Source organism: Melitaea cinxia, chromosome 17, assembly GCF_905220565.1.
Source record: "Melitaea cinxia chromosome 17, ilMelCinx1.1, whole genome shotgun sequence".
Taxonomy (NCBI): domain Eukaryota; kingdom Metazoa; phylum Arthropoda; class Insecta; order Lepidoptera; family Nymphalidae; genus Melitaea; species Melitaea cinxia.
In genome coordinates, this window is record NC_059410.1 from 10,865,171 (window position 1) to 10,892,719 (window position 27,549).

The 27,549-nt window shown below is 32.7% G+C and overlaps 1 protein-coding gene across 1 annotated transcript; it reads left to right on the plus strand.

The window, feature by feature from the left end:
- Positions 1–266: 266 nt before the first annotated feature.
- LOC123661485 lies at positions 267–27,233 on the plus strand. Its single transcript, XM_045596441.1, has 6 exons — positions 267–608; positions 1,111–1,289; positions 13,611–13,870; positions 14,313–14,549; positions 23,501–23,600; positions 26,641–27,233. Exons 1-6 carry the CDS (start codon positions 493–495, stop codon positions 26,667–26,669), a joined length of 921 nt encoding a protein of 306 aa, XP_045452397.1. The 5' UTR covers positions 267–492; the 3' UTR covers positions 26,670–27,233.
- The last annotated feature ends 316 nt before the right edge of the window (positions 27,234–27,549 follow it).

Consider the following 27,549-nt stretch of genomic DNA (forward strand, 5'->3'; position numbering starts at 1 on the left):
AACCTGCGCTTAATATACTAATTACTAACATATTATTAATTTCGTTGCCGTATTCTTTTCCTTTCTATAGGATAGTGATTAATTATGGATAACGACATTAATAGTATGAATACCTGTAACACACATAAGTTCGCCAATAATGAAACAGGTTGGAGAATACGGTAACTGGTGGATTGATCGAATACGTTGTATTATAAAATTAAGACAAAGTAGAGAGTATATTTAATTATTTAAAAATAATATTAAAGTAATCTGTGTGCGTGTTATTTATAAACTTTGAAATTTGACGTGAGGGTGACATATGTAGATTTGTATGACATTTAATTAAAAAGTTTACGATTACGAAGGAATTTACTAGAGATAGATTCAGATAGATTTAAACTATTTCTTACTTTTTAAAATGTCTGAGCTTCATTAGTAATATAAAATAAATACAGACTTAGTTTAAGAAGTAACAATACTTTGGTGAGGTATGGTGTTAATGAGACAATCATGTCTAAACCTTCAAAAATCAAGGAACAGAGCAGGTTACTGGACTTATCCAGTGATGAAGAATCAGAAGACTTGCACTTAGAAATTATACCAAATAGAAAAAGGAAAATAACGAGGTAAAGTAAAATATATTTATAGATAATACAAAATATGAATTTTAAAAGTATTTTATTTACATTCAAAATAATGTTGTTTCAAAGAGAGATAACAACTGTATACGTCTTTGATACCAATTTAAAATCTGGATAGTAATTTCCGCGTATTTCGAAATAATGTATATTAGTGTTTTGGATATTATTCATTTGAAGCCGAACAATGCTCGTAAGATATTTGTCTACTATCTAAGATCACTTATTTTTTAACTAAATTTTCGCAAATATCTTAATAAGATGAAAAATATTTTGCATAAATATTATGACTGTCGCAGCTTATGGCTTCTGCGCTGATGATTGCGGGTTTAATCCCTGCTCATGGTATAGATTTTTATCAGCCATAGAGATTTTTGCCGTGGTCTGGTTGCTTGTACTTGTGTGTTGTGTTTTTTCAAACTCACAACACACAAGTAAATCTCAATGGAAGACGTTATGTGTGAAGCATTTATTAATTTATCTTAAATAGGAAAGAACGCAACAGGAATGTTACATCAAAGGTAGCAGAACCTAACATTGGGTCAGAAGTACAATGTGCGTTGTGTTGGGCAGTAAGAGGCACTTTGCTGCTTTGGTTGTTAATGCTCACGTGGATTTGTGCTTCTCTCTATGACCAGGTTTCAATTATTAAGTTGGATATAGACAAAGGTTAGTAATATTATTTTTATTAATCAACTTTTCTTAATATATAAATAAATACACACCTACCCACACGGTTCTCTGTTCCTATGGTAAGCAACTTCATGCTTCTGTTACAGGTAACAGCCGACTGTTATAACTATTTTTTTTTTTTTTTTGATAAACATATATAGAAATAATACACATATAAATATATAAACACAAATATTATATTACACCCAGACTCAGACGGGAATCGAAACCGTAACCCACAGAACAGAAAGCAGGGTGACTACAAACTGCACCAATGGGCTAGTCATGTTTTTAAATTAAATAGGATCATGAAGGAATTTCAAAAGTTGTTATTCTAAATAGAAATAAAACATAAAAATGGTAATTAATATAATACAAATAAAATTTCAATAATACTGCTGTACTTTACTTATTAAGCATTTGTAAGAAGTCTAAACAAATTACATAAAATATATGGTTTTAACAACTCCAAAATCTCTCACAAACATCATTCCCACAGACAAATTGATAGTAGATACTTTGTGGAAATATAGAAAATTTACATTTTTTAATATTATTTTTAAGAAACATCTCATATGCAACATTATATTACTTTTTTTTAATAGTAAATACAATTGTATCTATGACAGTGTTAGCATTCATAATATCCTTCCGAATATGGTTGCCTGGTAGAGATTGTTATTTAGCAGTTTAGGGCCAAGTAGTATGTATTATAGACTTATACATCTGTGTAAATTAATTGAATTTGTCTATGGTGTAAAATAAAATTACCATCATTAAGTATGAACACGTCAAAAGTGCTTAATTGCATTGCATAATATATTTTTAATCGCATAAAATATATAGAGAAAAAGAGTCATACAAATGCCCTTTCACCGTTTTAACCATAAGGAAGATTTATCTGCTCAAAATCCATATCCATTTTTTTTTCAGCTTCAATACAAATCTTAATTCTTTCTGTAACAGAACTTTATAAATCTTCAACCTTTACTAATCCTCTTATATTTGATTTCTTATGTATATATAAAATGTTGAACGCAATCTTGAGGATTTGAATAGGTAGAGTGCTGGCTAAATGTCATGTGTCTTATTTTAATTGTTAAAACAAGAAAGTGACTCGGCAATGTGATATTAATATTCATATCCTTAATATGTAGTTGCTATGTTTTATCATCACTTCAGCCTATCAAGTTTTTCTTGTTTTGTAAAATAATGAAAATACCTTCAAATTTATAATTCATCTCAAGTAGGAAAATTCTAGAATTCAGAAATTTTTAGATTTATTTAAAATAAATTTATTGAGTACTAGAAATTGCCTAAATTGTATAAATCATTAAGAATTTTAACACAATTACAAACATAGGATTACAATATGTAATCAATTTTTTACTATTAAGGACAAAATAAAGCATCCTTAAATATGTGTAATTGTGTATTTAAATATTCTTACATTTAGGTAATTTTATGTAGATATTTATTTATTAATTATTATTATTATTATTATTATTTTCCAAGATTAAAATTTGTTGAAGAACTCATCACGTTTTTTTTTGTCGAAGGAAAGCATTGTGTGTAAACAATTGATTTTAATTTTTTTACATCTGTTTCTCAGCCCTTACGTCAAAAAAGAAAAAAAATATATTGTTTATTTGATTTATTTTTTTTATCTTAGACATATTACAGTTTTCAAAATACAACGATTTTTATACTCTACGTTATTTTTGACGAATAGAAATAATAAATTAAACTTTTTTGATATGAGTGTAAAATACGTTATTTAGAAACTTCTAGATTTACAACTGATTAAAAGTACTATGACAAAAATGTAATTTGTTTCACAAATTGGTGATAAAGTTATGATACACTATTACAAAACAGTTTGACAAAAAATAAGTCTTATCGGGTTCGAAATTTCCTATCTAAATTGTACTATATGCTACCTATGACTTCGTGTGCCCTATTTTTTATTTTCAATTAGCTGTACCTTTTTTTTGCTGTGTGGTTACGGCAGTAAAGAATACAGCCACCCCTTCTCCTCCCGGGAGTGTCGTAAGAGGTGACTAAGAGATAACACAGTTCCATTACCGAACTTAAAAAACCGATCGATGGCGGGATAACCATCCAACTGATAGCTTTGAAATACACAGGTCGAAGACTGGCAGCATCGTCTTCGGTGCGACAAAGCCAGTCCTGCGGTCAACAACCCGCCTGCCCAGCGTGGTGATTATGGGCAAAACACATAGTCCGCGCCTTTTTTGGAGTGAACTTGTGGATGCCTATGTCCAGCAGTGGACTGCGATAGGCTGAAGTGATGTTGAGGAGTGATTATATTTTTTTTAAAAGAAAGTAATTTTAAGTACTTATTATAACATCTGTCGCCAAAACACCTATCGAGATGGGTCAACTGCTTCGAAAATATGTCGAAATATACAGACGGGCAAATGGACTAAAATGTGTATCTATATATATATATATATATATATATATATATATATATATATATATATATATATATATATATATATATATATATATATATATATATATATATATAACATGCTGTTATTTTGACGTTACAAAGAAATACTTGTTTTGTGTGCAAATATAGATAAACTTAGATTTTCTCGAAAATATGGGGTGTATGATCGTTCCCCCCATTGTCCTAAGGACGGAAAGAACAAAGATGAGAGTACTTTTATCTTTTATCTTGAGCACCCGTCGTTATATTTAGTTGTCTACCTCGAGTGTGGAACACGCATGCGTGATATTAACGCTCCTTAATGACGTCACTCAGTTCGTTTTCGCTACTCCTTGGTGACACTATAGTTCACTCTGACTGTGATAAGTATAAGCTCCTAGCGTGATCTTGTGAATTGGTATAATTTACAGTTATATGAAATAGTGTTGAATTTAATGAGACTGTTTCGTTAATCGGTGTCGTGGTCTCATTGTGTCTGTGGTTTTACCTGTTATATAGGGCGAAGTGTTAGTGATGTAATTTTTTATCGATTAAAACTTCGTTATATTTTTTTATTTCTACCATGGTGTTTATTTATTAAAATGGTAATTAGCGTGGTGTCGCAAACTATGGGGCGCATGCGCGCTATTCATTCACTGCGTCCCTTGCGTCGTGACCCGAGGTCGATATTACGACCATCATGTTATCAAATGTATATCAGTATTGTGGTTTATCTTATCACCATCGATATCGTATCGTATGTTATATGTTAAAAAATATATACATAGTTTAGTGCGATATTAAGTAAATTAGTAAAGCATTCATTTTATTTCTAATAAATCTCTTATCACGGTTAAATGTTGATAAGGTTTTCATAACAACATTGAGGTTATTATAAATCAATGCATAACAATGATATTGTTGTATTAAAATGTTAGATTTAAATTTCCTTTGATAATCAGAACCGTACGGTAAACGATTGAAATTAATCGTTATAATAAAAATACTTCCAAAAACTGCAGTTTATATATATTTTTTAATAACTTATAATGTTATATAATCAGTCTGGTCAGGCTATTGAAAGGAATAGTTAATGATTGTGTTTGCAGGCAAACGAAGAAAAACCGACTTCAATTATATCGGCAAGTAATACAACGTAGGTAGACGAAAAAATAGTCAAGTAAATACGCATTATCAAAGATTACTCCAAAAGTTGTAATCAGATCTCGATGAAATTTAAATGTGACCACATGATAAACATCGGCTTTCGATTAAATTAAAAATCATTAAAATCGGTACACCCAGTAAAAAGTTATGCGGATATTTGAGAGTTTCCCTTGATTTCTCTGGGATCCCATCATCAGATCCTGGTTTTCTTATCATGGTACCAAACTAGGTATATCTTTTTTCCAACAAAAAATAAAATTATCAAAATCGGTTCATAAACGAAGGAGTTATCCCCGAACATACATAAAAATAAATAAATGTATACGGTCGAATTGAGTAACCTCCACCTTTTTTTGAAGTCGGTTAAAAATAACTTAATTATAAAATCGTTGTAAATAGCCAAAATAATATAATATTAACAATAATACACAGTTTTATATACAAAGTAATAGGAGGTTTAGGTAATTAGTTAATATTTATTTCTATGGATTTCTTAACATGCAAAGTAAATTAGACAGAGCTTTTGTATTGCAGCTTGCAGCCAATTTGCTGTAAAACACTTTCGCTAGTATTTAACTTCAGCGTTCATATTAATAACGAGAAAACAATATACACAAAATAAGTACATTTTGATATCCTTTAGGGCAGGAATAAAATTGATTATACTTTAAGCTTACCGTGTTTAAAGGATCACAAGTACCTAATGAATGTACGGAGTTATTTTGTCAGTAAAACTCATTTTTTAACCGACTTCCAAAAAAGGAGGAGGTTCTCAATTCGACTGTATTTTTTTTTTTTTTTTTATGTATGTTACATCAGAACTTTTGACTGGGTGAAGCGATTTCGACAAATTTTATTTTAATCGAAAGGTGGTGTGAGCCAATTGGTCCCATTTAAATTTATTTGAGATCTAACAACTACTTTTCGAGTTATATCTAATAATGCGTTTTTACTTGACGCTTTTTTCGTCGACCTACGTTGTATTATACCGCATAACTTTCTACTGGATGTACCGATTTTGATAATTCTTTTTTTGTTGGAAAGGGGATATCCCTAGTTTGGTACCGTGATAAGGAAACCAGGATCTGATGATGGGATCCCAGAGAAATCGAGGGAAACTCTCGAAAATCCGTAATAACTTTTTACTGGGTGTACCGATTATGATGATTTTTAATTTAATCGAAAGCTGATGTTTATCATGTGGTCACATATAAATTTTATCGAGATCTGATAACTACTTTTTGAGTAATCTTTGATAACGCGTAGTTGCTTGACTATTTTTTCGTCGATCTACGTTGTATTACTTGTCGATGTAATTGAAGTCGGTTTTTTTCGTTTGCGAGCAAACACAATTATTTAATCAGAATTATTTATATGAATCCAGCATTTGTAAAAATCATTTTGCGAAAATTTATACCCGATGCTGTAACCAATTTATATTTTAATAACTAAATAAATAATAAATACAATAATAAATGAATAACTTTATCAATGGGTTTATTAGTTTTAACCGTTTACAGTTTTACTTGTGTTGCGTTGTTATTAACGAAATATCCCAGTTATAGGATAATAACGTATTTTTAAATTTTATCAAAATCTATCTTCGTTTTTTTTATGATTTTAGTGCGACAAACATAAGAATTCTTTAGGCATGCAGATATATGTAAAGGTTGTATGTATGTGATAGTATAGGTATTTTACGTGGCAATTGTTGTTAACAAAAAATCTGAGTACAGAAGTGACTAGTAGTTCTAAATATATTTTTTGGCATTTTTAGCTCGCATAAAAATTCTAAGTATTCATTTTTCCTGTTATATATAGATACTCATCGATTTCTAAATTATATTGTAGATATACTGCAATGTTTTTCAGTATTATTCATAGATCATTAGAGTAAACCAACACTAAACCGTAAGTTAATCAAATAAAGAAACGTACGTCAACTAACGTTAAGCCGTGTTCTCATGGAGTGATGAAATGCTAAAAGCACGCTGTAGTGGCTTCATAAAAATTATGTCACTTACGTAGTATTCTTTAAATAAACGCTTACTCAATAACTGTATTGATTTCAACCTTTTGAATTAAATCCAATTATAATAAACTTCACTGTACGGTTTTTCAGTGCTTGTCAAAAGCTGTTTCTGTATAAAGAAAGGATTGTGATTTACTAATCCTGAACGCTTCTCTTCTTAAAAATTTCATTTTTACACAACATGGGTTACACAATTTTAACGTGTGTAAATATTAAAGTATATTTTTTTTTTTTTTTCAAATATGTTTAATGTACAAAAATTAAAATACATGTAAATGTGGGAATGTCGCCCAAGACCCGCTCTATCTTACTTTATAAACAAAATCCCAAACTTATCTATATGTATAACGTTGAACCGCAAATTTAGTCGCTTTTTACTTTTCTAACCGACTTCAAAAAAGGAGAAGGTTACTCAATTCGACCGTATTTTTATTTAATGTATATTCGTGAATAACTTCGTCGTTTATGTACCGATTTTGATTATCATTTTATTTTTGTTGGAAAGGAGATATCCCAAGGGTGGTACCATGATAAAGAAACCAGGATCTGATGATGGCATCCCAAAGAAATCGACGGGAACCTACGAAAATCGTTCTGGAGACTAGTGCGTTTGTTAATTTTTTTCGTCTATCTACGTTGTATTTCTTTCCGATGTAATTGAAGTCGTTTTTTTTTTTCGTTTGCTAGCATACACAATTATTTAGAGAAAGTTTAGGTTCAGAAACATTGTAGGAAAAGAAAAAATTGCGATGAATTAAATTTCTATGATATGAATATTTAACCTTTGTATTCAGTAAGAACTTAATATAAACGTATCCTAATCTTCAATGACACAATAATTCACTAAGGACATTATAGCATACATACAGAAATAATTATTTCACACTTGTGTTATAAAGATCTCTACAGCCCTCTTTTGTTGAGTGCCTATTCTCAGGATTTTAGATTCGATTCCTGCAAAGTCTGAATGTAACATATTTATTTAGAGATATATGTGTCATCCATACGTACCATCCATTTATTACAAAAATGTGTGCCTTATAAACAGTCGACCGTAAGTGTATGTTAAAAAAATATTATAATTTTCATATTCAAAGAGCATATTATGGAAAATTCGTCCTCTAAATTTCACAATTAACATATACGTATACTAAAACGTTTCCGAGTAGGAAAATAATATTTACCACAAAACTTCCCGTTTAGTTCGCAGACAACATATAGACAAACTCATTAAATCTAGATACTTGAACACATTTGATGTATTTATAATGCAAGCAGTACTGTGACTAAAATAGGCTTGGCAGTGATCCAAATAAACTAGGTAAATATTTCATATTAGAAAGCAATCCATAAAATTTGTAGAGCCAATCAAAATCAATAAAGTGCACTTTAAGAAAATTACTATAGCCTACATTATTTTGAATAAGTTTTAACTGGACTTTGTTTGAAGTCCAGTATAAATGTATTATTAAGTACATCTATTTCAAAGTCAACTTCACTATGACCTTACGTTGAACGAGTAATTTGTTTACATCTGTCTTTATTTGTTATAAATAAAATCACTTATATAGTTGTTAACCTTAAAAGTTACTCTACCATAGTTAGTTGTGTATGTTAAGTGACAATATATAATTAAGAGTATAGGGATTGAGATTCATAATATATATATATATATATATATATATATATATATATATATATATATATATATATATATATATATATATATATATATATATATATATATATTGTTAAGCGCACAATAGCCGTCAATAACCGTAAAGACTTGTCATTGTACGTATAACCTCTTTTGGGTTAGCCGAAAAAGAATCCGAAAGTGCTGTCTAAGGAAACCAAGGCAGCACTTTCAGCTAGAACTGTTACTGACGATATGTTGGTGCAGTGATCATAGCAACGGGCTGAAGCCCTAACTGGCGTGGGCTCCATTCTGATACGTGATTACTTGAACGCCTCACGTGCATATACAATATTAATGGGGAGCCGAGATAGTGAACATTAATGATTATAAAGACTCCGTAAACTATAATCTTTATTTGGGGACATTTTCTGTGTATTTATTATTATTATCGTTCGGATTGGGCAAATGACAAGAGCCCCTGGATACCATTTCTAAAAAAGATAATAATCGATATAAATTTTGTTACTCTTGCAAGTTTAAATCTCTTCCGCATTTACAAAAAAAAAAAAAAACAGGATTCATTCAATGAGTCATGAATCGTCTGGTTAAAAGATGAGAAGTGTTGCAAGAGTAATCCCGACCACTGAGCTTTCAAGTGCGTTTTTAAAACGGAATTGTTGTAGCATAATACGTGAGGAAAATTTTCAGTAACTTGTATGCAGATAGTGAGTGTCAAGAAAAAAGTAGATTCTTATTATTTTTATGTATATAAATTTTGTGTTGGTTATATAACTTTACGTAACCGCCGTGTTCACACGTGTGGCCCATTTATTGAATTTTTAAACGTGCTTGTTCTACCTAAAACAGCGAGGGCTAAAACCTTGACCGGAAATATTAATTGGCGTCCCTCCATATACAGTCGAGCATTTCTTAAAACCCAAAAATATTTGTTGAAGCTATACAAGTCACGTCAAAATTAACATTAAAATGATTGTAATTCTATGGTTATTTCTAAGGCGACGATTTAATGTGAATTTATTAATCATGGCACATATTACTTGCTACCATAACCATTAATGGGTTTCCGATTATCATCGTAACTCTATTGTTCTACTTCACCAACTATATGGTAAGGTAAAAACACAGACACAACTAAAAGTAATCAAGACGTATCGATTGACGATTAATCAATACATCTTGACATAAAGTGCACGTCATTTAATATATTATTTGTTTACATACAAAGTTAACGGTCATTCGATAAGCGAGCGTAACGCGGATCGGTCGCATCGTGTTCGTTTGTGTCGTAAAGTGCGAATGTGTTTACGGTAGCATTATAGTTTAGTATGGAGAGCAAGGTGCACGTGGCGGGACCTCTGCGGGTCGGGAAGAAAATGAGAAAGAGACGGGAACTTGACGCCCTGGTCGGGGGCGGCGGGGCCCGGGGTGGTAGGCTGTTGTCCGCCTCGAGCGATGAAGGGGAGCCCTGGGGTCGAAGGACTTCGCGTAGACGCCGTTCCTGCCCTTTCGTCCGCCTCGCCGCCGCTCTCGCCCTGTGTGTGTGCGTCGTCTCTGCAGCGACAGTTCTCTGGCTCTTTGTTGATGTACGGCGACAGATTGTTTCGCTTCGAATAGAGATGGATAGAGGTTGGTTTGTGTATACTTGCAACGCAAACATTTACCTACACCTTGTAAAAAGGTAAAAGAATTATTATTGGTCAAAGCGAAATCGTCAACATTCTAATGAGTCATTCATGATGCATGTTATTCAACATAATTGTTAATTTCTGTACCTTTTTGTATATTTAATACGACTGACTACGTGTATTTTATTTATAATAAAATATATTTAATGGACAATTAAAATGGTAAAAGCTATCGTGGGAATATAAACTATGGTAAAAACAAAATGACTCATAAAAATGAGAGCAATAATTTCTTTTGGCGGGAAATGCATATTTTTTTGTGTATATTATTTAAAAGTGTTACAACTTTGTCGTTTGTCTTAATGAGGAACTTCCTCACATATAAGAATATGACCTCGCTGATTAAACTTTGGATGTCGTATAAATTGTAACTGGTTCACCCTGCAGTATGTACTTGTGTAGTTACGCTTACATTACGCTTCGTTAATATATGTATATCGTATAATCGTTAGGATATACAATTATTCATTAAAATCATATTTAAAAATCAAGTGAAATTACAATGTGTAGTATTTTAATATAAGTGAAATTTAATGATACGTTTGCAATGATTACAGCAACTGACTGATGCGTTAGCGATCGCAAGTTCGATCCTCGTTCATGACAAACGTCTTTGTAGGTCATACATAGTTTATCGTCGTCTGGCCAATAACTAATATAGTTTTATAAGTTTTATTGCATTTATATAACAAAGATATACTAATGATGCATTGATGACTTGAAATTACTTCATAGCCAATTAGCCATCAACATTATCACCTGAACTTTATGATACTCTAGTTCAGATTGAATTTTTAATAAAACCAAACAGTATGTAACTATGTTTGCAATACGTTGCTATTAGCATCCGATGTAATTAGGTGCATAACTTGTTTCAAATACTACCTAAGCATAAAATAGATTGAAAAAATGTATATCCTTACTAGATTAGAGTAATAAATATTTTTATATACTGACGTACGTTTTACCTATTAAGGTCTACGTGTTAAAGAACACGAAATGCCCAAAATTTAACGGCTCGTAAGTAAAACGAATAGTTTTATATATATATAGAAAACGAGCTTTAAAAAAGCATTTGTAATGGTTGTTTTGACCACAAACCCTATAGATAATTTATCTTTGGCACAGAGTATAAACTACCATACTGTGCATACTGTACTGTGTGGCTACGGTACTCAAGAATATAGCCACCCCCTCTCTTCCCGTGGGTGTCGTAAGAGGCGACTAAGGGATAACACAGTTCCGCTACCACCTTGGAACTTAAAAAGCCGACCGGTGGCGGGATAGCCATCCAACTGCTGGCTTTGAAATACACAGGCCGAAGACGGGTAGCAGCGTCTTCGGTGCGACAAAGCTAGCCCTGCGGTCACCAACCCGCCTGCCCAGCGTGGTGACTATGGGCAAAACACATGAGTTCACGTTATTTTTGGCGTAAACTTGTGGAGGCCTATGTCCAGCAGTGGACTGTATAGGCTGTAATGATGATGATGATAAACTACCATCAATAATTTGCCGCGTGCAGGTTTTACATTCCAATAAAATACCTACGCGTAGTCTTTTTGAACGTAGGTACGTTGAAAGGGTGACAATAGTTGAGGTGAGGGAGTCACACATGAGTTTACCGAAACGCTTCGGACGCATGTAGTACGCATACGGCATAGGTACCTTAAGATTTACTTAGCTTTTGTTACTAATTTATTGCAACATGTTACTAATTTTGTACTAAAATTTGCAACAAGTGCAATAAAATTGTTTTCAATAAATACGATACATACGAGTATACTTACATAATTATAACTTCTTCTTAAACTTTTATTTGCTTTTAAACTGTTGCCCAAACTCTTTCTAATTAATATATTTGTTCCTTTAATTAGTAATAATACAAACTTGTATTATTGGTATGTATAATCACCGTTGATAGATTGCAATTTTATACTGAGAAGGTCCAATACCTAGATAATTACTCTGTTCAAGTATATTGCGTATTTCTATCTTTAAATTTAATTTTTTTTAATATGGTATCAAAAAAAAAAAAACATTTAAACGTTCGGTGTCGTAAATTTTGTTAGAATTATGAAGATGGTTGCGCGAAACATGAAATGCTTTCGTTGGAGCAGAGACGTATTCTTTTGGATATGGGTCTGCTCTATGACATAATAAATAGTAAGATTGATTGCCCACACCTAGTATCTAAAATAGGTTTTCGAACTCCTAAATATCGTACCCGTAATACATCTATGTTAGAAGTTCCTCAACATTATTCGAATTATGTAAAAAACTCGCTGTTATTGAGACTCTCTCATACTTATAACATATTATTTAAAAACGTCGACATCTTCACAAAGCCTAAAAGGATATTCAAAACCAATATAATAAAAATACTATCCGAGTCACCGTAACAAATAACAATGTATAAACTATAAGTATATATTATGTATCTATGTATATATGTATGATGTGTAGTTATTTATATATGCCTCTTTTACTATGTTATTTATATATGTGTATTGCTTAGTGTTAGTTAACTGTGTCTCAACAGCAAAATTCTCTTGTGTATCGGAATGTACTGATTGTGACTGTTGTTTTCTTTTTCTTTTTTGTCAACGATGTCTCCATAATACCAATTTGTTAACTTTAGGGAAACCTGTTATTGACTGTATTATTTGTTATATGCTTTATGATGAGAATAGTGTGTTATAAGCTGTTGATTTTCTGAATAAATAAAATAAAATAAATCAAAAATCGTTTCCAGCGGGGATGAACCTGCATCTCCGAATGACCATGTCGGTGCTCTAGCCAATTAAGCTATGGAACGATGTACCGACTAGTTCGAAATTTTTGATATGATAATTTTTTATTCGGTTCTAAGCGATTTTATTAACGTTTTTCATGATTTTTTTTTTTTTACATTTTCACAGTTAAAGTAAATAGTACAATGGCTCATTCAAGATTTAAACAGAGGCATAAAGTTTTCGTAAAAGTGTCGAATGTTTTTTTATTATTGTTAAAAATTCAGACTTACTTTTAATATCCTATAAACGCGCCACTCAAACTTTTAATGCCAGAACTCCAAATGGGGAACTAAATATTAGATTAAGCCATAAAATAATATTATTTTTTTCTATACGTCTTTTTCATTAATATATATTTAGATATTTATAATTTTTATTCTTCGTAGTTACGATTTTTTTTCTTCTGGTTTTGCCCAGAAAACCTCTCAAAGTTTTTTGCAGAAACTCAGGGTTTTGCAAAGCATATAGTTAGTATGTAGCCTAGAACATAATTTATTAAAAATATTTTCTGTCTTTCAACACAGTTTCAACAAGCAGTGACGGCGTAGGGGACGCATTACAAGTATGTCACACTGCAGCGAAGGAGCTGCGAGCGAATGCGAGCGAACTCAGTGCTCGACTATCGAAGTTAGAACTGGAGCATCAGGAGCTATCAAAACGAATGGAACAAGCTGCGGGAGAACTGGCCTCAGTATCAGAACAACTGTCTGCTGCGCCAAAATTAGCAGACACGCCGAGAAGATTAGGAGAATTGCAGATAATGGTAGCTGACTTTGGTTCTCAGGTTAGTTCTTTACTACTAGCTACTTTTAAAGTATTTAATTATGGCACTTTAAGATCCCTTTTCTTCATTCGTCTCGTACTAATGTTATAAAGTAAAATTATATGTTATATTAAGTATTTCCGTTAATCCGTCTATTACTCTTTTACGTCCAAACCTTAGATCTTTTGTTGTAATATTGATTATGGAGATTTTTAATAACCATAGAGTTATTAAAGATATAAGCTTAAGCGAAATAATCTCTATAACTTGTTGAAGTTCTAATAATCACCAATTGATACATAAATAACGTCATGATTTCTTACACGTAACTTCATGATATCTCGGCGGTTCGTTTATATGTATATTTAATTATTAAAAGACGGTAACATACGTAAACATACAAACAATATAATAAATAGATCACTTTTTATCTCTTAAACTAACTTAAATATTAAATTTACAGATAAAAAGCTTTGACGGTGCATTAACATCAACTCGGAAGCAAGCTGTCGCAGCGACGACTGGTGTCGAGGAAGTGAAGAACCTTCTTCATCAGTTAGAAGCGAAAACCAACGAGACAATCGTTAACGTCACAGCCAACGTTAAGAGGGACGAGGACTTAAAGAATCAAATGAATTCCTTGAACACGACCCTCGTTGCAAGGATAGATGGGCTGCAGACGAAACTTGATCAGATGAACGTAAGATATTTATGTTTCTTTTACATTTTTGTCAATAAATTCATCATAAAAATAAAAATCCTAAGGCTTTATATAATTATACTAGCGTCCCGCCCCGGCTTCGCACGGGTGCAATGCTGATACTAAATATACTACAGGATGTGTTTATTTATAGTGTGAAGCTAGCTTATAGCATGTTAAGTACGGAACCGTACTATCTATCATACAGTACCCTAAGCTCATCCATGAAAATGCCGAGCATGCATTTAATATCCATATTCAATAAACAACGGAAAACCGATGCAGCCCATGTCGCAACGTCCGTCCAGCCACGAGCCGCCGACGCAGCGATTTCGTCATATTTTAAATTTAATTTCATTATTAATTTTTATACAAAATTTTGTCATTCCTAATTCTCGCATCGAATAGGTTTCACCTCTCTTAATTGTAATTTTATTTTAATTAATTAAAGTATTTTTTAAGTCATTTTGGTTTTTTTTCGATCCATCGGCTGCAGTAAACGTAATTGGCGCAGTCGGTAGGATACTCGCGGGCCGGTTCGCGAGCATTAGAATTTTCTCATATCGATATTCGCGTTCGCGAGTCGCCCGGGAGGCTGTCAAGTCACGCTACGAGTATCCAGAATCTACGGAGCTGCCAAGCTGAGTGGAGAATCCAAGCATCGATTCACGAAAAAGAGCCAGAGATGAAACATATGTAAGTACACTTGAATCTTTCTCGTGTTGCTTCCTTCTATCCTAAGTCATTTTATCCTCAAGATTTTTCATCACGAAAAGCCTTGTCCCCGGGAACCTGCATCCCGTCAGGCTCGCCGTTATATAGTAGATAGTTATAGAAATATAGACAGTAAATTAGATTTTAATTTAAATATTTCATATAATTCAAACATGTCATACGATCCCGACGTTATTTTTAAGGCCTTACGCCTGGTGCCAGAGTTCGATGGTAACCCGAATATATTAACTAGGTTCATAAATATATGTGATCAAATAGTTTTGCAATATGCGAGTGCCGAGCCAGGTAGTGAATTAAGTAATTTATGTCTCTTAAACGGTATACTAAATAAAATAACAGGGTCCGCCGCGTCAACTATTAATTCCAACGGCATCCCTGACACTTGGACTGGTATAAGATCAGCATTAATTAATAATTTTTCGGATCAAAGAGATGAAACGGCTTTGTACAATGACCTCTCTTTAGCTACGCAGGGTAATAAATCCCCTCAGGAATTTAATGATCAATGTCAAACCTTGTTCAGCACTATAATGACATACGTAACGTTACATGAGAGCTTACAGACGACAATTGAAGCTAAGCGGACACTTTATAAAAAGGTTACAATGCAGGCCTTCGTACGAGGTTTAAAAGAACCCCTAGGTTCACGTATCCGTTGCATGCGCCCGGAAACTATTGAAAAGGCTTTAGAATTCGTTCAAGAAGAACTAAATGTAATTTATTTACAGCAGCGTAATGATCTTCCTAAGCATAATACTCAGAATACGTCTAAAGCTACGTCACATAACATAGTATTAAATACGCCCAGCGCTATGCGACCCGTACCTAACTGGCCCGTTCCAGTAGGACCGCGTTATTACCAGCCGGAACCCCAAGGTTTTAGATTTAACTCTCCTATCGCACAGCCCCAAGCTTTTAAGTTCAATAGTCAACAAAATCGTTTCCCTAGTCGAACCCAACAAATGTTTCGCGCACCACCACCGAATTACAACCCCCAAAGTAATGTGTTTCGCTTACCACCCCGATCAAATCCACCACAAAATTTTAATGCGAAACCAATGAGTGGAGTTCAACATTATACTCCTAAGCCTATGATGTCAGGTCATGATTGGCGTAAATCTGGGAACCCACCACCAACTAATTATTTTAAAACACGCGAGGTCAATCTAAATGAATTTTATTCACCCGACTGTTCATACCATACTGACTATCCGGACTATGACTATTATACAGACCCGAATGACTACTTCAACCCCTATGATTATGCTGCCAACCCGACTTACTGTAACGATAGTTATGACAATGAAATAGTAAATGAGTTAGAATCTCAGCCAGGCCCTAGCGGTGAATCCCAACCTCAGGATTTTCAAGTAGACAAAAAATCAAAAGAGCAAGGATAGACGTTAATTTACAGACTCAACGACAGTTGCCCTATATTGAAATCTCACAGCCACCTTTAAAGTTCTTGATAGATACAGGTGCTAACCAATCGTTTATTAGCCCCGAGGCCGTACAAAATTTTTATCCTAATTATCCTTTAAATTATGACCCCTTCGAAGTTACAAACGTACATGGTATTAGTAGAAATGATTATTCCGTAACACTGCCCTGTTTTAACGAATTCAATGAAGATAATAATATAAAGTTATTCGTTTATCGTTTTCATGATTATTTCGATGGTTTAATAGGGTTAGATTTATTATCTGAGTGGCAAGCTAAAATAGATTTAAAAGATTTCAAATTAATTACACGAAATGCAACAAACTTTATTAAGGTTTACAATTCCCGTAACGTTAATTTATACGAAGATATTATCCCAGGTAGAAGTTCAAAATTAGTAAAAATACCCATTAACGCCCCGGATGGCGAAGTTTTTATTAACGAACAAGTTCTATGTAATTGCATTATTCACGAATGTCTTACAACTGTTACCGGTAGTCGCGGATTTGTAGAAATAGAAAATCCTTCACCTAACGACATCATATTTTCATTAGATCAACCCGCTTACGCTGAGATATTCAATTTTAATTGCAAACCATTAGGAAAATCAAACCGAGTAAATGAAGTATTGTCGCGATTACGTACCGATCATCTTAATGAAGAAGAAAAGGCTAACTTGTTAACACTTTGTGCTCGTTATGCAGATGTGTTTTATATAGATGGGGAGCCATTAACTTTTACTAACAAAATTAAACATCGCATACGAACGAAGGACGAAGTTCCTGTATATACTAAAAGCTATCGATATCCTTTTATTCACCGACAAGAGGTTAGAGACCAAATCTCAAAAATGTTACAACAAGGTATAATTAGACCATCAGACTCTGCATGGAGTTCACCCATATGGGTAGTCCCTAAAAAAATAGATGCATCCGGTAAACAGAAATGGCGTCTTGTAGTCGATTTTCGAAAACTTAATGAAAAAACAATAGACGACAAGTATCCTATACCGAATATTAGCGATGTCCTTGACAAGTTAGGCAAGTGTCAATATTTTACAACCCTTGATCTTGCTAGTGGATTCTATCAGGTCGAAATGGACCCTCAGGATATTTCTAAAACCGCATTTAATGTGGAACATGGCCATTTCGAGTTTCTTCGAATGCCAATGGGTTTAAAAAATTCACCATCTACATTTCAAAGAGTCATGGACAATGTCCTTAAAGGTCTTCAAAATAACATATGTCTAGTTTATTTGGACGATATAATAGTTTACAGTACATCCCTTCAGGAACATATGGAAAACCTAGAAAAAGTTTTTCAACGTCTTAAAGAATCCAACTTTAAAATACAGATGGACAAGTCCGAGTTTTTAAAACTTGAGACCGCCTATCTCGGTCATATTATTAGCGGAGAAGGTGTTAAACCTAATCCTGACAAAATCTTAGCTATTGAAAAATACCCTATACCTAGTACACCCAAGGAAATAAAACAATTCTTAGGTCTTCTTGGTTATTACAGAAAATTCATCCCTGACTTTGCCCGTATTACTAAGCCCCTCACGTTATGTTTAAAAAAAGGTAGTAAGGTAGTCCACAGTCAAGAATTTATAGAAGCTTTTAATAAGTGTAAGACTCTTTTAATTAACGACCCCATCCTTCAGTATCCAGACTTTAACAAAGAGTTCAATCTCACCACAGACGCTTCAAATGTAGCCATCGGAGCTGTATTATCTCAGGGACCCATAGGTTCTGACAAGCCTGTTTGTTACGCGTCTCGTACATTAAATGATAGCGAACTCAACTATAGTACAATAGAGAAAGAATTATTAGCAATAGTATGGGCAACGAAATACTTTAGACCTTATTTATTTGGCCGAACATTTAAAATAGTTACTGATCACAGACCATTACAGTGGATGATGAATCTAAAAGAACCTAACTCACGACTAACAAGATGGCGACTTCGACTGAGCGAATACGACTTTACGGTCATATATAAGAAAGGTAAATTTAATACCACCGCAGACGCTCTATCTCGTGTTCAAATTCACATCAGTGAAACTGACGAAATTAAATCGGTAATGGATAGTATTAGAGAGCTTGAGTCAATGATTAATAACCCATCAGAAACACCCCCATCTCAACATAGAAACTCTTCAACTGACACCGTACACACTAGTAATGAACAACCTATATTAGAAGTCCCGATCACTGACGTTCCCCTTAACAAGTTTCACAGACAAATTTACTTTACTGTAGTTAGTGATGTAAAACGACGACCGATTATAACTAAGCCATTTGAAAACCATACGCGGATAGCTATTCAGTTGTCGAAATCTAGTTTAGAAAACGATGTTATCAATTCTATTAATGAATACGTTAACCCGAAAGTTAAAACAGCTATATTGATAGATCCTCCCTTAGAAATGTATTCGATAATACCAATTTTACAAGAAAAGTTTAAAAGCTCCTCTCTTAACCTCGTATTAAGTAAAACTGAGCTCGAAAATGTTAAAGATTATCTTCAACAACAAGACATCATTCAGAATTATCATAACGGTAAAACGAACCACCGTGGTATTAACGAATGTTACCTCGCTCTGTCTAGGAAATATTATTGGCCGAAAATGAGAGAGCAGATCACTAAATACATTAATGAATGTACTATTTGTGGTCAAAGTAAATACGACAGAAATCCCATTAAACCTCAATTTAATATAGTACCCCCTGCTACCAAGCCATTTGAAATTATCCACATGGACCTCTTTACAGTTCAAAACGAAAAATATGTCACCTTCATTGATGTCTTTACTAAATACGGTCAAGCGTATCATTTACGAGATGGAACCGCTGTTAGCATCTTACAAGCATTATTACTTTTCAGTACTCACCACGGAATACCTTTCACTATAATAACCGATAACGGTACGGAATTTACTAATCAGCTTTTTTCAGAGTTTATTCGTCTCCATAAGATAATCCATCATAAAACTTTACCTCATAGCCCTAATGATAACGGTAACATTGAACGATTTCATTCGACCCTATTAGAACACATAAGAATTCTTAAGTTACAACACAAAGATGAACCAGTAGTTAGATTAATGCCATACGCTATTATAGCATACAACAGTACTATTCACAGTTTTACAAAGTGTAGACCTTTTGATTTATTGAACGGACATTTCGATCCTAGAGATCCCGTTGACATAGATTTTACCGAACATCTTTTGCAACAATACGCTCAGAATCATAAACAACTAATGAAACAGGTTTATGACATAATTAATGAGTCCTCACTGAGCAATAGAACAGCCTTAATTGAAAATAGAAATAAATCTCGCGAACCAGAAGTAGAATATGTTCCAGGACAACAAGTTTTTATTAAAAATCCCTTTGCTTCTCGTCAGAAAACTGCACCTCGCTACACACAAGACACAGTCTTAGCTGATTTACCAATTCATATATACACGTCAAAAAAGCGAGGCCCCGTAGCTAAGTCACGTCTAAAACGCGCCCCTAAAAATAACCGATTGTTGCAGGATTCTGCTACTGCTGACAATACACGTGACGCATCCTCAAACCATAAGACTTGAGAGCTTAGCCGATGGACCTGGACTTTTGCCCTACAAATTAGGACCGACCAGACTAATATCACATTACCACTCCTTTATACAGTATGTAAAATTGACTGATATTGAAGATAAGATAAATTCTGTACAGACACAACTTAACACTTTTAAGACCAGACTGAACAATGAAACTTACATTCTTTACGAGTACCAGATTAATTATCTTACAGACAAGCTAAACAAGGTACTAAGTCAAGTTAAATCTTTAGAACCCATTAGAGTTAAAAGAGGTCTTGTAGATAGTCTTGGATCATTAATAAAAAGTGTTACTGGTAATTTAGACTATCTTGATGCTCAAAAGTATAATGAGGCTATTCAAATATTGCAAAACAACCAGAATAAAATTATTTCCGAATTCAATAGTCATATTAGTCTTAGTAAAGAATGGATGTTACAACATAAAAGTATTTTAGATCAGTTAACTATAAATCAAGAAAAAATTAATAACACATTAGAATTTCTTATAGAAGTAAATACTCGTAGAGACAACAGTTTAGTCCAGTCTGCTCAGTTTGCCCAATTATTAGGAATTATAAGTAATAATGTAGAGGATTTAGTGCTAGAAATAATTAGATTAGAAAATATAATGGCTTTTATTCGTGCCTCCAGCACTCATCATTCTATGATAGATATAGGAGTATTAAAAACGATGCTAGATAAGTTAATAACTATATACAGTAAGGAGCAAATTCCTGATTTAGAATTACGGGAATATTATGACTTAATCAAACCAGGTTCATACTATCATGATAGAACAATAGTTATAGTTTACAAATTTCCTATAATATACATAGACAGGTATAACTTGTACAAACTATCCATCGTTCCAAATGAAAAACAACTAGCCCTTATTCCTCCCTTTCCTTATATAGCAACAAACGAAAAAGCATTCGTGTACATAGAGGCTGAATGCCCGAAGTATAGCAGGATATTATATCTCTGTGACCAAAAAATAAGTCATCAAATTCGTACAGAACCAGACTGCATTCAAGAGCTTATTATCAACCAAAATCTTAAGGAAACCTGCCACTTCACGAAGGTTATGTTGTCTGCTGTAGCAATAGATAAACTGGATGATCAACACTATGTTATTTCATTACCTAAGCCGGAGAAAGTACAGTTAGCCTGCGAGAGAAAAGAATTCAATATACTACAAGGAAGCTATTTGGCCACTATTCCCATGAACTGCCTGTTGCGAACTAAAGAATTCACCGTTATCAACGAAAATGATGAGATAAAAGGCCAGCCGCTGAAGCTATCAAGGATCCCATACAACCAAATTAACCAAACGACTACCTATACCCATACCGGTTCCAAGATGATTAGTCTAGATGATCTTCACAGCATCCAAGATAAATTGTTACTAGAAACCCCTATACAGATTGACAAGACACAATCAATTGTTTTATACCATACAACGATACCATTTTATATCTTAATTTTATGTGTATCAGTAGTTATCGTTGTATTAGTAAGCCGAAAATATAGATGTTGGCCCTTAAAATCAGAAAATGAAGAGAAGCAGCAAACGCCTAAGACACCAGTATATGAAGATATGGATAAAGGCATCAAGAGACGAGATGAACTTCCAGCAACATTTTCTCTGAAGCTGACAAAATAGTTGCTGTTCTGCGGGTGGAGGTGTTAAGTACGGAACCGTACTATCTATCATACAGTACCCTAAGCTCATCCATGAAAATGCCGAGCATGCATTTAATATCCATATTCAATAAACAACGGAAAACCGATGCAGCCCATGTCGCAACGTCCGTCCAGCCACGAGCCGCCGACGCAGCGATTTCGTCATATTTTAAATTTAATTTCATTATTAATTTTTATACAAAATTTTGTCATTCCTAATTCTCGCATCGAATAGGTTTCACCTCTCTTAATTGTAATTTTATTTTAATTAATTAAAGTATTTTTTAAGTCATTTTGGTTTTTTTTCGATCCATCGGCTGCAGTAAACGTAATTAGCATGGTTATTAACATAATAACAACAACTTCAAATATGCGTCGTTAGATTACATGTTGTTACAGAATGTGTTGAAGAAATAAAGGTTCACTGCCCGTTCCCCGTAGGTGATAGCGTGATAATATTTAGCCTATATGTTGATCCGACTTCTTAATAATATTCGTACAAAATTTGAAGTAAATCCATGCAGTATTTTTTAAGTTTATCCCGGACATACATACAGAGAAACAGACAAAAATTCTACTATATTTTTGGCTTCGGTATCGATTGTAGATCACACCCCAAGTATTCTTTTAAAAAAATATTCAGTGCACAGTTTTGACTTCCCTACCATTTTATTATATGTATAGATGTTAGGCCATTAAGGCCTTGTATCGTTTCTTAAGAAGTAAACGTCAGTAAATAAAATTTTAAACAATCGAATTACAGTTCGTATCTTTAACACAGCAATCTCTTCTAATAAATTTTTGGGAGGAAATAGCGTGGCAAGTTTGAGAAAGCCATATAGTGAAAAAAGAAACTGGGATAAAAAAAAATAATGTTTATTTTTATCTATAACTAACTAGCTGTACCTTGCGCGCGTCGCCAAGCTTTTTTTTTTGGTCGTACAAACTCGGCAACCTTTTTGGGCTCATTCACAACACTTTGCTGAAGATCATGTCATGATCAAATGCATAGTTTACGATTCTATAAATGACATACAGACAAACATTCATTTTTATAAATATAGATGATTTAACATGTAATAAAAAAAGAAAATATAAAACTCTGTCAGAGTTTTTTTTATTTATAAATATTATTTTCATATTTAAATTTTTATATTTTTTAAAAATAAAGTAAGTACATACATACACTTTTAATTAGATTCAGGCCAAACTGTATATACATGTTAATTGATTTTGAACTTATATAGCCAAGTAGATGAGAGTTGAATCATAGGTGGAAATTCAGTTTATCACTACTTAAAAAATTTAAGCACTTTTAGTCAAAAATTTGTACATTGGATATATACTATACAACTGTGCGGTATAGTAATGGGGTGAATAAACCCACCACTCCCTCTCATTAATGCAGGTCTCTTGCCTTTGCTCACTGATTGAATAGTCATCATTGGTTGGAGACAAATTTGTTAAATAATTTGCTCTAATTTCAATACATTTTCCCCAGAAACCAGTCAGTACAGCGGCCCCGGTGACGTCATCAGTACCGCCAGCAGTATCGCCAGCTGCTACCAATAACACGACACCTCCCCTCCTCGACCCTCGAGGTAATACTTTGAAATATTTACTTATAGATGATTTATCTTAGAATTAAATCGATTTGAGACCCTCCTCCTTTTTTGGAAGTTGGTTAAAAGTATGTGTTACTTTATCGACATATGGTTATGTCGTTTTTAAAACACACTTAAGGTCATGGTATATGTACAAAATCGTAATCAAATGTTAATTAGATGACTTATTTACATTTTGACTATGTTTATGTAATTGTTTTTTTAAGTAAACATTTTCAAGCCAGTCCTGTTTCGCGTTAAATTGTATATAAAATAAAATGTATAAGATGTACTTCCTTGTAAATAATGTATTTTGTTAATTTTTTTTACAATTTTGTCTATGATCATTTATATAATATAGCAAATAGCGATATAAAGAAGGTGAATATAAATTGAAGGTAAAAGAGATAATGTAGTTAGCATCACATAAAGATTTTTTATTAAAAAAAAAATAGGCATAAAAATTACGAGTTAGGTATAATATTTCCAATAAGAAAAACAAACACAAAGCAATGTCTTTTGTATAATATCAATAGACAATATAAAATAATGCATAGTACTTATGTGTATAGAATGATCTGTGACGTAGCAAATACATTAGTTTAAAAATAAATTAGAAATTTAATGATGACGTCAATTCATTTAAAATCGTTTTGTTTTGCCAGAAAATTCGGTGTATATATTGATTTTTAAGTAATTAACTATTAAAAGTAAATTAAAACCTCATTGACACTCATAAATTCTCTTCTGACCTTGATACCAGTAGAATAATAATCTGCGTTAAAATGTCTTATTTAAAGTTGTAGATGTAAAAATGTTATATAAAACAAAATCTTATATTCTTAAAAGTGATAAAGTAAATAGAGCAAGTGTTAATAAGAGTTGAAGACCAAATATTATTTAGTCATACTCAAGCGTTTATAAAGTAACAAATATTTCCATCAAGTGACATAAAATACATAAATTTGCTAATCTATACTGTGTTTGTTTCTATTTGTAGTGTCAAAACAAACATTCTTTTTTTGTTTTTGTCTAATTATTTTTTATCCTATTTTAATTTTAAAGGTTATTCAAACGGCTGAATTGATTTTGGTGATAGTTATTAATATTAGTCATTTTATTAAGTAAAGATGAATGGTTAGGTAATTGCAAAAATTAAATCACCGCGTTGGCGCAACGGTCACTGGCAACTGGCACTGACGATCGATCCCCGCACATGACAAACATTTATATTGGCCATACAGATGTTTGCATGTTGATGTTGCAGTGGACTGTATAGGCTGTTATGATGTTTGCCGTGATCTGAGTGGTTGTGCAGTCTTTGTGGGTCTCCCCACCGTGCTTCGGAGAGCACGTTAAGCCGCCGGTCCCGGTTGTTATCATGTACACCTGATATCGATCATTACTCATAATAGGGAATATATCCGCCAACCCGAATTGGAGCAGCGTGGTGGATTAAGCTCTGATCCTTCTCCTACATGGGGAAAAAGGCCTAAGCCCAGCAATAGGATATTACAGGCTGAAGCGAAAATAAAATCAATGTAGACGATATCGCGGGCGTCTTCTACTTTAGATACTTATCTAACTGAACAACTGTCTTTAAAAAAAAGAACAGCACAATAACATCAGGAGAAATATTGAATATCATGTTACTTTAGAATAGTTTTTTATACTTAAAATGGGCTATAAAACGTTATAATACGACCTAAGCAAGTTGTAACCATACAGCTGTAAAAATTGAACGCGAGTGGAACGGCCAGAGACGTCTAGTTCATTATGTTTTTTTTTTTTTTAATATTAATTACAAAAAAATATTAACTAGTACAGATAATCTTTACTCATACATCACATTAAAATTATAAGTTAATTGATTGACAATCTATATTTACATGTTCTCATTCTTAAATTAAATTATGCTATCGTCATTATATGTTCTCACATTTATTATGTTTTGCTCTTTGTACTGTCAATGTACCAATAAACGATAATCCCTTTTTTATTATTCAAATAAAACGGACTATGCCCACTAACGAGGGTCTTTTATATAAATGCAATATTTCTTCCGTGATCAAACCATTAGTATGTACTTATAAAGGGCGATCTCAAGGCAAGGCTTATTGTCTCAATGTTTACAGAAAATGTTAAGGTTGGCTAATTTGACTTTATAGGAAGGAAAAAATATTTATATCCTTAAAGAGTTTTTGCAAAGCTATTAAAAATTTAACGTATTTTGTTTTCTTATTCAGGGTTTGTTTACTTTTTCTTCATTTAAAAAGTAACATTTTACTTTTCGCAAATCTTTCCATAAAATCGTAATTGGTCTTGTATATCGATAAAATGTTTTTGTAACATAAAATCAATAATAAAAAAGAAACATAAATTGAGGTTACGTAAGAGAAATGATATGATATTTTTTTAAAAGAACATTGTCATATTCAAACGCTTCGTCTACCTAGTTTTTTTTATATAATTGTCTCTGATTTTTAACCGACTTCAAAAAAAGAAGAAGGTTACTCAATTCGACCGAATATATAAATATATATTTTATGTATGTTCGGGGATAAATCCGTCGTTTAAGAATCGATTTTGATAATTCTTTTTTTTGTTGGAAAGAGGAGATATCCCTAGTTTGGTACCATGATAAGGAAACCAGGATTTGATGATGGGATCCCAGAGAAATCGAGGGAAACTCGAAAATCCGCATAGCTTTTTACTGGGTGTACCGATTTTAATGATTTTTAATTTAATCGAAAGCCGATGTTTATTATGTGGTCACATTAAAATTTCATCGAGATTTGATTACAACTTTTGGAGTAATCTTAATCTTTAATAATGCGTATTTACTTGACTATTTTTTCGTCTACCTACGTTGTATTACTAGTCGATATAATTGAAGTCGGTTTTTCTTCGTTTGCCTGCAAACACAATTGTGGTGGAAATATCAAGTTATTCATTTATAAAATTTCAATGCAAATGATGTTATAATCACTAAATCTTAACCATAACTTACTTTAACGTTCATTCTCTCTGGTTTCAGGACCTGCAAAGCCTTTCGTTCTGCAGTGATGTATCATCATACAACGCCTCAATTTGTATAATAAGGGTTGCTCACAGACTTGTCAACGTCCACACGACAAATAGGAGAATATTTCCCCGAAAACAAATGCTAAATAAAATAATACCCTCCAGGTTAGAAGTTATAATGTAAAAAAATATTTTTCTGAAGAAGGATTTTTACCCTTGCAACAATCTATACTTTTGTTGTAAGCCAAATTTTAGTCTAGACGTATGAAGTGCGGAGGTTGTTTATTTCATCAAGAATTGTTTTAAAGTTAGCTTAATAAACAAGCGTTTGAAACGTTTAAAATAGATTAAAGTTGTTCGTTTTTAAGTCATAAAATAAGGAAGATCTTTAAACGAATGAGATCTCGAAGCCTTAATATATTATGTAAATTCAAGGTACGTATAGACTATAAATTATTATTTAAAGAGCGATTAATTTATTTAAAATAAAAGATACAAAGATTTATAAATGAATGTAGTATGAATAATGTGTCAAATCTAGTTTAAAAACTGTCGCACAACAGTTGTAATAAATAATCGCCGAGTCTATACCAACCTTTTATTAATGCAATAATAATGTCGAGTGTAAGATAATTTGAAAACTAATGTAAATAATAATTTAATATTGATAAGAGCCCGGTTCCTATATTCCTAAAACGATTCGTTAAACGAACTGTTTACATGAATATTTCGCATTCGAAAAGTATCCGTTAGTATAAAATAATTTTTAACAAAAAAAAAAACCGACTTCAAAAAGGAAACTAAAAAGTGAAAAATAAATTTACTTAGTACAAAGTAATTCGTATTTTGATTTAGTTAATCAGAAATGATTAAATAAATATTTTATAATTTTGAAGTCGGTGCCAAGTAAAACAATAACTAC